Source organism: Leptinotarsa decemlineata, unplaced genomic scaffold (assembly GCF_025532065.1).
Source record: "Leptinotarsa decemlineata unplaced genomic scaffold, Ldec_3_MD MMD2_tig00026299_RagTag_RagTag, whole genome shotgun sequence".
NCBI classification, from domain to species: Eukaryota; Metazoa; Arthropoda; class Insecta; order Coleoptera; family Chrysomelidae; genus Leptinotarsa; species Leptinotarsa decemlineata.
This window is the reverse complement of record NW_027412676.1, coordinates 9,434,799-9,448,040: the sequence shown is the minus strand read 5'-3', so window position 1 is coordinate 9,448,040 and position 13,242 is coordinate 9,434,799. Positions and strand designations below refer to the sequence as shown.

Here is a 13,242-nt window from a genome sequence, read left to right as displayed (position 1 = left end):
GCAAAAAATATGGCTGAGATCCACAAACCTCATCACCATCACGACTATAATTTGATATTCTCCCTAATAAGTGTATAACGTGTGTAACCGACATCAAACCCTTTCATTTCATATCGAAAACAGCCAGAAGTTCCAATTGTAGAGAGTGAGCCAAGTTGAACACTTTTAAAAGGAAACTCCTGTTTTAAAATTAGACAGATGTAAACTGATGACTGTGTCTGTGGGTCAAATTTTATTACAAACCTAATAGTAAAAACCGCATATCTTTTCTGAGTTACATGTTTTTCGAAAATGTGTATTTTTGAAAAGTTGTTGTGACTTTTTTCCTGTCAAAGCACTTTTTTACGGAGAATTCAGTGTGGAGAAAACTTATTTTTTCAAATGAGATGTCAATAGTTGTTGATGGATATCTATTTTTTTTCTACGAAACACCCTGTGTATTCCTTTATATTTCAATAGAGTTCGAAATTACCTTTCCAAAAATATAGCACACTTGATGTTTTGCTAGAGTCTTTTTTGAAATACAGACTTTTAGGTTTTTTCATGTAGACTTTGAAATGAACACTTTGATCAAGTAGGCTTTGGACGATGTGGCGATAAAACAGAATGCAAATCTTTACTGGTAACTGTAAAATTTTGATTTAAACAATGAATACGCTCTTCAATTAGTGGTTTTTGTTCAATTTTCGAACACATTCGCAATGAAGTATGAAAAATATTAAAAATGGGATAGTCTGATTTGATTATACAAACCAGGGAAAATGCAGAAGCAGCAAGCAATTTGTATCACGAGAGGTATCCAGGGAGAAGACAATCTTTTAGAGACATTTTCGCAACCTAATTGATGGTGATCCATTTGCAAAAAATAGTCGTTTTAGGAGCTGTTGAAAATAATCTGTAAACGTGAACGCGAAATTTAAAAATATCAACAGGCCTACCAAGGACTAACGTAAGGAGTATTTTAAAAAAACACAAATTCAAGCCATACAGGACCAAAAGATTTCATCAACTCAAACCAGGTGAACGTTGTTTACCAGTGGTTCCATGAAAATTGTAATCAAATGCGTGATTTTTCATTAAATTGCATTTGGACAGACGAAGCTTATGTGAGCAGGGCCGACATTTTCAACCGCTAGCATTTTTATACTTGAGCACAACAAAATCCTCATTCTATTGTGGAGCAGAGAAGTCAAGGAAGATTTGGATTTCGTATGTGGGCAGGTGTTTTCAGAGGTCTATTCGACACTCCACCGCATCCCGCAAGAGTTTATTGTGGCTCACACCTATTCACACTCGGCCAAATGAATCCAGCTTCTTAACGAAGCCGATTAGTTTGTATGGTGAGTGGTCTTTCCGGTCAGATGGAAAGAGTAAGGCTCTGCCGAACTCTAAAGACCTGATTCGCTCCCCAGCGGGGCAGACACAAAGTATATGCTCTGTTGAAGCTCTGTTGACGATGCCTTAGATTGAGCTCTGCCGGGCTTTTTAGCCTCTGGTTTTGGTAAATCATCACAGCGCAAACGTTTGCTAACCTGCTCATGGGGAGTTTGTTACCCCACCTGAGACAAATTCTGCGTACGCCGAAGCTCTCGCTCCTGAACTAAATTTACAGGGAGGTCAGTTGAAGTCGTAAACTCGACATCCATCTCCTCTGTAGACTCGTTCCTGATCTAAGTTTACAGGGAAGTCAGTTGGAGTCGTAAGCTCCTCTATAGATTCAGCGTCTGAAATAATTTTTAAGTTTACTCTGTCCATAAAAGTCCCACGAGTAGCTGGGAAAAGAAGGCCAATCACGGCAGAGCCCCGCATTACCATGACAAGGCGATGCTACGACGAGATGGCGCCCGGTATCTCGAAAGTTCCGTAGAGACAGCTGATAGGCTCAGTGTCATTCATCCTCTCGGCACGGATACACACACCTTAGGATTAAGCCATCGTTGGGATGCTATTCAGTTAGAGGTAACAGAACCACAAGTGAATCTGTCATTCCCGTATTCAGCGGGGTTACGTGGAAACAGGCATCCGATGGCCGGTTTGCTCAACCCCCACATCCCAAGCCAATGCACTCGCCGAAAACAGCATGCATAGTGGTTCAGGCAGTGAAAGATGAACAAGGACAGCCAACCCGCCTAGCCAACCAAGGACTCAACCGTTGGCCGGCCAGCTCACCGGACCTAACGTCTATAGGTTTCTACCTCTGGAAAATGTTGAAACATCTTATTTTTGATTTTCCGATTGATTCTAGACACGGATTGGAAGCGGCAGTGATGCAAAGTTTTACTTCTCTCACTCCTATTGAACTAATTAATTCGGCAAAAAACGTTCAGAAAAGGTGTCGCCTATGTGTAGAAGCTGGTAGACATTTCGAACACCTTCTCTGAAGAAATATATTTCATTGTTTGTTTTTTATCAATATGATAATTATTGTTGAAGTTTCATTTATTAGTAGGAAATATAGTATACATTGATACGTCTATGAAAAGCTTTCTCAACATTTGAGCTACTACTGAACAATTTCTTTCCGTTTTATCGCCGCGTCGTCCAAAACCTACTTGATCAAAGTATGCTCTCAAATATGACTCTAGCATGCCACATTTTTCGAAAGGTATTTTAATCTCTATTGCAGGAATATACAGGGTGTCTCATCAAAAAATTTCCATCAATAACTATTGATATCTCTGATTTGAAAAAATAAGTATTTCATACCATTTACTTCTTCGTGTAAAAGTGCTCTGGAAATGTTTTCATAGAAATGAAAAAAAATTGACAGGAGAAAATTTAGAACAACTTTTCAAAAATACACATTTTCGAAAAGCATACTATAACTCAAAAACGATGATAGATATCGATATGCGGTTTTAACCATCAAATTTGTCATAAAAGTTGATCTAAAGAGACAGTCATCAGTTTTCATCTATCTAGTTTGAAAACAGGAGGTTCCATTTAAAACTGTCCGATTTGGCCAACTCTGTACTTGTCAACCTTTCATTTTCCACCTTTCTGGTGAATCAGAATAAAATAGCGAAATATTTTTCAGCACACCTCCGATAAGAAGCATAACTTCATGGAAAATGCTCAATATTATTGCAGATTTTATCCTATTCATACTGCATAACTCAGAGGTTTTTTTTCAATTTTCATAATTTTTTGATACACACAAATTTGAAAAGTATTTCCTTTTTTTCATGAAAAAACCATAACCCATACAAGTGAGATATTCTTTATATCAACCTCAAAATTGCAAATTGTTGTTTATTAATTAGAGTTTTTATAAGCTAAGCTAGATCTGAGTATTTCACTGCTATTGAAAACACGACGGGTTAAGGGTATACACGCTTTCAAAGTCGAGCTTTCATAAGACAATGAAAGTAAGTCTATTATCTAAAAGCTATAAGACTCAAGAATGAGGAAATAGAAGGATCCTCTACATACAGTGGGGTCTTCAAAGAATGCCTATGACTGTTATTGAATACATTCACATACCTACATAATAGCCCCTAATATGATACATTTCAGATGAAAAATTTATCACTCAAGAAATAAATCTTGATTTATTTTTGAGTTAGTTGATAATGAAAGGAATTGCGGCACCAAAACCAATCCAATGTATAATAATAACCTTATCGTTCTTTATTCCAGTTCTATTTCAGATCAAATATTTTTTCTTTGAGGAAAGACGGATAGCTGTCATCATGTTAATTCTACAAGATTATCAAACTGAAAAATAGAACTGTATAAACCTGACATCACCACCCTGCACGGTCACTCCAATCTTCTCTTGGCAACTTCCCACTAAACCTCATTCAGCTAATGACTCACGGGCTCATTTTGAAAATAATGTTTCAAAACAAAATTCTTATTTGCATTATGCACTGGGACTTCGTTCACAAAATTAATGAGCAAGTGAACATTAGATTACCAAACATAAAACTTAAGTCTTCATTTTCTGATTTTCCTGAGATAAGTATATTTTCGAATGTGAAACACAATAATTGATTATTAATTATCATTATCAATTTATTTTCAGTACTGACCAATTATCTATTTAACCGTTCCAAACTAATGTAACAGTTGAATTCCAAGTAAGTTGGTTTAGTATAATTTTATCTCTGTTTTTCCGTTAACCAGCTGTCGCACCCCTACGAACGACAACCCTCAGAAGTCTAAACTTGTGCGAGCTAAGGATTAACGAGGTCTTACCTTTTAACGTGTGATTTTTAACACGTTGATAGACTTTCAAAAAACGATCCTAGTAGCTATAAAACCAAGTATAATTTCTGTAAGGTTAAGAGAACGAAACGAAAAAAAATACCATTTCATCCTGTTCAAGTCAATGCAATTCACTTTATTGTCCCAAGAAACAATGAATGTTTATAATTGGGGACTACAACTAAGTACATAGTATAATGAAATAACAGAAACATATTTACAATATTTTACAATAAACACATATCTTGAAAAAAAAATATCGAAATGCTGTCAAATATGAAATTGGATTAAGAAAGTACCTACATGTTGAAAACAAAGTCACGTGTAACAAAAAAAAAACGAACTATAAAATTCCACTAATTAGATTTTTTTCAATTGATATTTAAATTTTGTAATGAAATAGAGCTTATTTATTTTCTCTGGAATTGCATTATATATAATGATTCCATCGTGGTATATCGATTTCTTTCCAGAATTTCTTTGGATTTTAATTTTTGACAGTAATTTGGTATGTCTTGTGGCATGATTGTGAATATGTCCAATTTGAATAAAATTCAACTTTAATTTCTTTGTATTATTTTAAACACGATGAATGGTAAAAGTATAAAAACAGAAAAGTAATACGGAATTGTTTTTGATTAAAATTGAAATGATTTAAGTTGGTATAACGTAGAATTGCTGTCCACTTGAATGACCGCGTGTGACATTTTTGAAAAATATTTATTTGACTGGGAATCACAAACTGGGATCAAAACGACAATGAATATTTTTATTAGGGTTATTAGGGCAAGATATTGTCATGTAAAAGAACACTCAATTTATTTTTTGTAAAAGCAGTTCAAGTAAAAATGAATCTTCACATATTTTTGTTCGAGAAATTTCTTCCAAATGATAATTCATTTTCACGAGGTTCAAAAACAATCTCTAGAAATTGAAAATCCATGTTCACCAAAACCAACGACAAAAGTAATTCATACTGTTCACGCCTCACCCCAAAACTACTTCCACACAATTTTACCAATTCAAACGCTTGTAAATAACCGCAATAGTATAATTTCGATATCTATTACTTTCCCGCATAAGAATTGGTGGAGGTTTTCAGATGGTGGAGGGTCAATTGTAGCTATAAAACTATAAAAATTCATCCCACGACGTCCTTTATCAGGATTTGCCTACGTTGGAGGAGCGTGCGTGGTCAACAAGAGGCTAGAAAAGGTCAACTCGGTGGCAATCATCGAAGACACAGGAGGATTCAGTGGTATAATCGTAGCCGCCCACGAAGTTGGACACTTGTAAGGAATTTACTTTTTATGGTATCCACCTCATCCCATAAAATCCGAAATAATTCGTAAATTCGATAATTTATTTCCACTTACTATAATATAAGCTACATGAAGCATCTTCAAAATGAAATTATAATAATTTTGTTATCACAAACTGAAACTGTTCAGTGTTTATGCTGCATTCTAAATAGGATCAAGCAGTGCTCCATCAACCCTCTCTCCGATTTTTCCGTTAGTCACCTGTCGTCCCCATATGACCGACTGTACTACCACGTGCTATTCATAGCAAGTCATGCAGATGAACTCAAATACCGTGTATGAGAATGAAAACCTGATTAGGGCTGTATCGGGTCTAGTACAAAGTATATGCTGTTTTATCACCACCAAACAAAGATGGCACAAGGGATCCTCCGGTGGTCCAAGTATCATAATAATATGATTGAGAATACAGTAGGACTATTAGACAACATATGTCATACCTGCTGTAGTCATAACAATTTTTTGTGACACTCTTCGAAATATGTGAAAAAGCCTGGGAATACACCAATGCTGGTAGGCTTTTTACTACCAGTCTGGAACGCAGTCTAGGTATTCAGTGTTTGACCAGACCTAAAGCAATGCCAATGACAGATTCTTCTTCAATAAAATTGTTTGCAGTACCCTCCCTTCCAACGGAGTTAGCAACTTCATTACCATCCAGGCCCCAGGACATTAAAGTCAAAAATCTAGACCAGAGAAATTTTGTTGAGGTTTTTTTGGAAGTTCACTACCATCTCAGACGTTGCCCTGAGTTGTTGCTCTGTGACTTATTATCAATCAGTAGTCTGCTGAGCTCAGCATAAACCTGTTTTGTGCAGTGTTGATCTCAGGGTTTGTTGGAACGGTTGACAATGTTTTTGTTGAATGTTACAAGATCGAACTTCCATTGAATAGAAATTATGTTAACAAATTCAAAACAAATGGAGTTAAAATAACATGAACAGTGAATGAAATATTAAGGATGATAGAACTTTGATATTTATAGAAGTTAGTTAAGAAGGAAATACTATCAAAAATTTGTTTCTGTTGATTAAAGAAGTAGAGAACAAGTATTTGAATGAACAGGTGAACAAGTTCTAATGACCAATTCGACCATACCCACATAGCCAGCCTATAGTAGATACATAACTGGCAGTTCTAGAGATCAATCAGTTTCAGTCTAGTCCAAATGATATAAACCAAGGGAAAGAACCAAATAAATGTGAGACAAGTCGATAACTACCCTGCACAAAGGCAAAATATTTTCATCTTGTCCAGTAAAGAAAACAGAGAGGGTTTATGGGGCTCTGCAAACCAAGTCATGAAGGTGGTATGTTTACAGGGCTGTGAAAATTTTGGTTTCTTAACCTTCAGTTAATTTGCAATTGTACTTGTAGATAATATTGTTTCAATTCAATATTCTATTTTACAACATTTCGATTATTCTCAGACAGGTAACAAGCACCAAATTTTTCTTGAGAAAAAAATCAACTCGTATGATTTCTACACGTGCAGATTTCAAAATCATACATTCATAAATTGAAGTGTACATTCTCTAGAATTGAGTTTAACTTCAACTTTCAATATGCTCTGGATATCTTTTGTAGATTAGGTGCAGTACACGATGGTAGCCCGCCACCCTCCTACCTCGGTGGACCGGGAGCAGAAAAGTGTCAGTGGACTGACGGTTTCATCATGTCCGACTTGAGGCATACAGAAAGAGGATTCAGGTGGTCGCCTTGCACCGTGTCCAGTTTCCATCATTTTCTCAAGTAAGTCTTTCAAATATTAGAAGTCTGCTGAGGTGAATTGCAATAAAAATGTTGCGAGCTTGCCTTAGAAGTTAGCAGTGAAAAGAACGTCAATTTTGATAAAGTTTTTTGCTAAAAGTTCACTCCATTGAAGACAGCAACTAATCATGAAGGGTTGAATAATACAACATTTGGAAGACCTATAGATTCCATTCTTTCAAAATGAGATTAGTTCACGAATTGAACGAAGGAAATCCTGATCACTTCAGTTTTGTATGGAAACCATGACCAATAACCTGAACCCTAACCTTTACACACGATGTTTCCGAACTACCGTACGAAACTTCAGAGGGTGTTTCGTTAGGTCGTTTCATTGAAAAAATTCTTGCAAACATATGTTTGAAGTTGCTTCGTTTCAGATATACAAAGTGTTGAAGTTTGAAATAAAACGGTTTCTGTAAAATATAGAATTAAATTAGAATCCATCATGAGACATCCAGTATATTAGATACATCAACAAAACGAGTCAAGAGCATTTAGTCAAAAACTGCTTTTTTTATGAGCAATAAAATAATAACAGCCGAATACTGCTGAAGGTTTGAAAAACATAGAATAATACGGTGTATAAATTCACCAAACAACATTACATATTCAATTTCAGTAATTCAGTACAAATTGAAGCAGTTCAAATAGTGATGGATCAGTGAGTAGGCATCGTTCAGAAACCGTAAAGCTGAAAGTAGGCGTTCCTCAAGGTAGTGTACTAGCTCTAGTACTGTTCACACTGTTCATTGCTGACTTAGTGGAATATCTACCGGAATACAATATAACGTTGTATGCAGATGATTCAGCTATTTTAGTAGACCGCGAAGGCATTCAGACTAACGAGGACGACTGCAATCTGTTACTAGGGAAACTTGGGGAATGGTTCTCTGCCAATTAACTGTATCTCAATACCGAGAAAACAGAATACGTAATCTTTCATACTAGACAAAGGACTACAATCTATCAAAAATCTTTGAAACTTAACGAAGTACACATAAACCGAAACATCTCTGTGAAATTTCTAGGATTGACTTTAGAAGAAACACTCAGCTGGCATGACCATATATATAATATGACAAAGAAAATAAATTATAAAACATATCAAATATGGTGTATTTGTAACCATGTCGATAGAAACTGTCTGAGAGATTTTTACTTTGCAAAAATGCAGTCAAATTTGCAAGAATGCATAATGCTATGGGAAACAATGCCGGCAGCACAAGGTCGTTTTTTATCACAAAAACGAGCAATACGAGCTATAATGAAAACGTTAACCAGACTATCCTGTAGACCTCTATTTGCAGAGCTGAATATCCTGCTATTAGTCTGCTTGTAACTTCCTAGATATAATAATGTACACCCATATCAAACTAGAGCTAGCAACAATATCTATCTCAGACTTGACAATCTTGATCTGGTGTCAAAGAGACCAATTTCCATGGATATAAAGACTTACAATAAGTTTGCCAGTAAATATTAGAAATGAGACCACACTATCCAGATTCCGAAGCGCCATGAAAAAATATTTACAAATTAATTTGTTTTACGACCTCACTGAGTATTTTAATATGAAAAAATAATGAATTAGTGTATGTTTCTATATATTTGTGATTGTGCATATTGATTGTAAAACTATAGGTTTATTTTTTAGGATAAGAACTTCTTTATTGTTTATTGTGATTGGCATGATCTATACCCAATAGGGTCCCTGAATGAAATATATGATTGATTGATTGATTGATATATATACTCGAATCGCTAAAAGAAAGAACGAGTTGCCATTCATACTATCATATATATATATATATATATATATATATATATATATATATATATATATATATATATATATATATATATATTGTTATATTAGGGTGTAGGGTATGTACTATGTACTTATGAGGACGGACAATAACAGAATGTGCATTTATCAAACCCTACATTTAGGGTTGCCAGAAAAATAGTTAATATGTATTAGGGGATGATCTATAATATATTTCATCTTCACAATCAATTTGAAAACAACTCTCAAGGAATTGAACAAGAAATAACAAAAAAAATATACAACGCAGCATAACTGATTTAGTTCTCTATAATAAGAGGTTGCAAGAACTTTTTTGGAAAATTTGCATTACCAGTGTCATACTTGGGAAAACCTTTTTTATTTATTGCTATTTATTGTGAGTCATTGAAATAACTCGTCTCGGTTTACTTACCTTTTGAAAATGTAATATATCATATAATGGAAGTTTAATAACACACTGTACATGATTAGAGATAGTATTAATATTATCTTATGAATAACCTTACTTCACATAATCTAAATTGAACAGTCTTCGTGTTTCTCATTGCTTTAATCTAAATATCGACGGTAAAAGGTAAAAGGTCATATCAGAAGTCATCAAATTCAAGAGCAAGTTGATCAAAACCATAAGTTTTGTTACTGTTTAACTGTTCAGATTTCATTCAATCAAAAACTGTCGAAACATTTTCACTTCCAACTTTCTATTTCAAAAATTCGCCTCGAAAACTATGCCGTTCTCCCATTTTATTGATATTGTCTGATGTATTGTTTAGTCCGATGATTTTTTTCATATTTTATCATATCTGCTTCCATTGGATTTTTTGCAATTACAACGTTTCTCATTTCCATACTGATTTTTTAGTTGATTTCTAATATCTTCACTTTTCAACATCCTTCATCAGTTTTAATCTTCCTCTTTGAAGATGATCACTTGGTGATCGAAACACATGTCGAGGTGTTAACAATAACGATTTGGTTTTGGGAAGAAACTCCAGTTATATTCATTACTACACCAAAGGTTCCAAACAGTGCATCATAAATCATTCAAAATACTGCAACTTCATTCCTTAGTTATTTCATGGGCATCGATGAATTTCTCTCTGTTGAATTTCTGTTTCATCCCTATTCAACTCAGATATATTCACTATACTTTCATCTCCAGCATGTTTATTGATGTGTTTTGTTTCATCTACGAAATAACTTTGAAGTGTTTCCTTTATGTTTTGTGCAGAAACGATTATGCCCAAGTAGAAAGCAGTTTCTTCGGGAAAACCAGAAGAGTGTTATATTTTAAATTGAATTACATTTTTGAGAAAAATGAATTTCTGATTTGAAAATTACTTTTCAGTGGTGACACAGCAACGTGTCTATTCAATGCCCCACATGAGGACGATAACTTGCCAAGAGTGTTGCCAGGAAAACTACTAACACTGGACGCTCAGTGTCGAAGAGATAGAGGAACCAGCGCTTGTTTTGTAAGTATTCATGTAGAAATAATAGTAACTGATAATTGTTTAAAAAAAACGTTCCTTCCGGTCAAAGTATCGAAAGACCTGTTGTTTGAATAATGATTTTATCGAAATTTGAAACGATATCGATATACATATCAAGTATACATGTATGAAAACTCTTTCTTCAAATTATCATTTCCCCAGATCTCTATACTATATTTTCAATTTGGCTGAAAGGTACAATTTAGAGATGTTTTTGATGAAATCGAAAAATGGAATTGATATAACATGGGCGACAAAAATATTATACGTAGTAAGACATAAAGGATATGTTGAGAAAGTGACGAGCTTTTATTGGAAGTATAACTTTATGTTCGAGATGAATTTTGCACTCTAAAACATTGGAAATGTGATTATTTTTGGCAGACCAAATGTCAAAAGTTCAGTCTGAACTGAAGTGGTAATATACCACGAAAATGTGGTACTTCGCAATGTATTATTTTCCAAACCTCTTCATATATAGATCACCACACCGCGGCTGTTCTGACAAACAAGTAAAGTCTTGCCAACTTTGACAATCGATAAAATCGATAACGACCAACTTGTTAAAGCTACATCTATCAAATTAGATGTCATTTATTCAGTCTGTTTTGCCAAATCGCCACGGACGGACATAGCATTCAACAACAGGTGCAAATGAGTGTTCTGTTCGGGCAACATACTGCGTGCTTTGCCCATTTTACGGTCGCCATAATCGTCCTATCGAGAGGAATATTCGCAATGTAGTAGGACACAGGACCTGCTCTGGAGCAGTTGGCAATTAATCCTAATTCTCATCGAAAAATCATCTTCAGTGATGAGGCCCATTTCTGGATGAATTGGTACATGAACAAACTAAATTGTCGGATTTGGGACGATACCAATCCACATGAGATCAAAGAACGTCCAATGCATCTCTAAAAAATAACTGTTTGGTGTGAATTTTGGGCGTCATCGGTCCATATTTCTTTGAGAACGACGTTGGCTAGGCCTTCACTGTCAACGGCGAGTACTATAGGTCGATGAACTATATAACGAACCTTTATAACAAAAAAGACCCAAACAAAATATGAAACCATCAGTACTCAGCAGCTTAGAAGATTTAATCATAACTGATTAGTATATGATAACGAGCGAAGGCGAACTATTTTGTTTGTTTGATTCATCATCTAAACATTTCGCAAACTGAAATCAAAACATGTCCAAACATTGTATTGAGGAGAGATACATTTGTATGAAAACAAATATTTCGAAATAGAATCTCAAAACATTCATTTCTACCAACGTACCCACACAGTAGGTTCTGATACAACAACTTCCCAGCTAATACCACGCTGGACATTGAATTATATCCGACATTTATGCAAGATACCTTACAGTCTTGCAGACGTTTTTCGTTCACCCAGCAGCAGGACCACGCTGAAATCGGTCTATAGGTGATCTACTATATTGATTTCAGATACTGACTGACCGCTGCTGAGAGCTTTGGTTATATTTGATATTCGTGGTTAGTTTTCTGTCGATCCCATAGATGCCGTCTTTTCAAAAGCTAGTTGTCTTGCTTTCCATCTACTGCTTTCTTCGATCTTCACTAGTTCTCGATATTTTTCGAGGCTCTTTGTTAACCCCCCACTTCTCATTATCGATACATTCTGGAAATATTATGGCAAGCACATTTCCTTGATTTCTAGAGCCGTATTCGCACATTCATCACATTCATAACTATATTTTCGGACAGTTGTCTGTAATATCAAAATAAGAGCTTATGTCACACATATGTAACTTAGTTTTATTGAGAGATCCGGAGGATTTCTAAGGCTTTCGTAATATCCAACATTCGAGAAAAGGCGTTTTTGGCTTGTCGCCCAGAATGTAAAGGTTTATTGTTCAACTTTTTATGTACATTTTTAGGTTCACTTCATCTGTTTTGTATTCATTCAACGCCAGAGGTTCCAGTTTTGGTTTTTATCCTCGGATGTGTTAATCTCTGATCAACTAGAAATCAAGGCTGGCCATTTTGTTCGATTCTTGTACTTATCCAGTTTCTGTTTCACCTAAACGGAAATTCACTTCTTGATTTCAATTACACTTCACAACATATTCATCCTCAGCTGAGCCACAGATCCTAAGCCAGATAATCTTAGTAAAAAAAGACATGGAGATTGTAGAATGGATGTGAAGTAACCTTGCTGATCGCGACTGTTTCTTCGCCAGAAAAAACTGAACCTGCTTCCAAAATGTTGCTACTCCATCTAAGTCATCATTCTCCGTGTAGAGAATCTGAATCAGTAATACTTTCGTTATTTCATTCCTTACCAACTTCTGGTGATAAGGCGCAGATTTATCCATTCCAGAATACTGGTTACATATTTGCGTCACAGAAGAGGTAGTTACCAATCTTTTCCTTTTGTTAATGAGCTATGTTTCGAAAGATTCCTCAGACCCTTCAACACCGGTTCGTTTTATCACGTAGGTACTTGAAATACAGTTCTACAGCAAGAAAACATTTTTGTTGTCAGTTGGATAAAGGTCTTTGCCGTGTCTTTTAGAAAAATATCACTTCTACGATTTATACAATCCATCTGAACTCATAACAGTCAATGGAATCAACTATTCATGAAGGTACTAATGAGTTTCTTGGT

At 35.2% G+C, this 13,242-nt stretch overlaps 2 protein-coding genes across 6 annotated transcripts in view; one reads left to right on the top strand and one right to left on the bottom strand.

Moving 5' to 3' along the window:
• LOC111512143 (homologous-pairing protein 2 homolog) overlaps positions 1-13,242 on the bottom strand; it is a 45,225-nt gene that overhangs the window by 15,177 nt on the left and 16,806 nt on the right. The window lies entirely within an intron of this gene.
• Positions 1-13,242, top strand: part of sona (sol narae) — a 214,974-nt gene that overhangs the window by 190,778 nt on the left and 10,954 nt on the right. For all 4 annotated transcript variants that reach the window (XM_074180559.1, XM_074180558.1, XM_074180561.1 and 1 more), the window contains 3 exons: positions 5,375-5,501; positions 7,118-7,282; positions 10,459-10,585. In XM_074180559.1, coding sequence (XP_074036660.1) covers positions 5,375-5,501; positions 7,118-7,282; positions 10,459-10,585 — 419 coding nt within the window. The remainder of the gene's footprint in view (positions 1-5,374; positions 5,502-7,117; positions 7,283-10,458; positions 10,586-13,242) is intronic.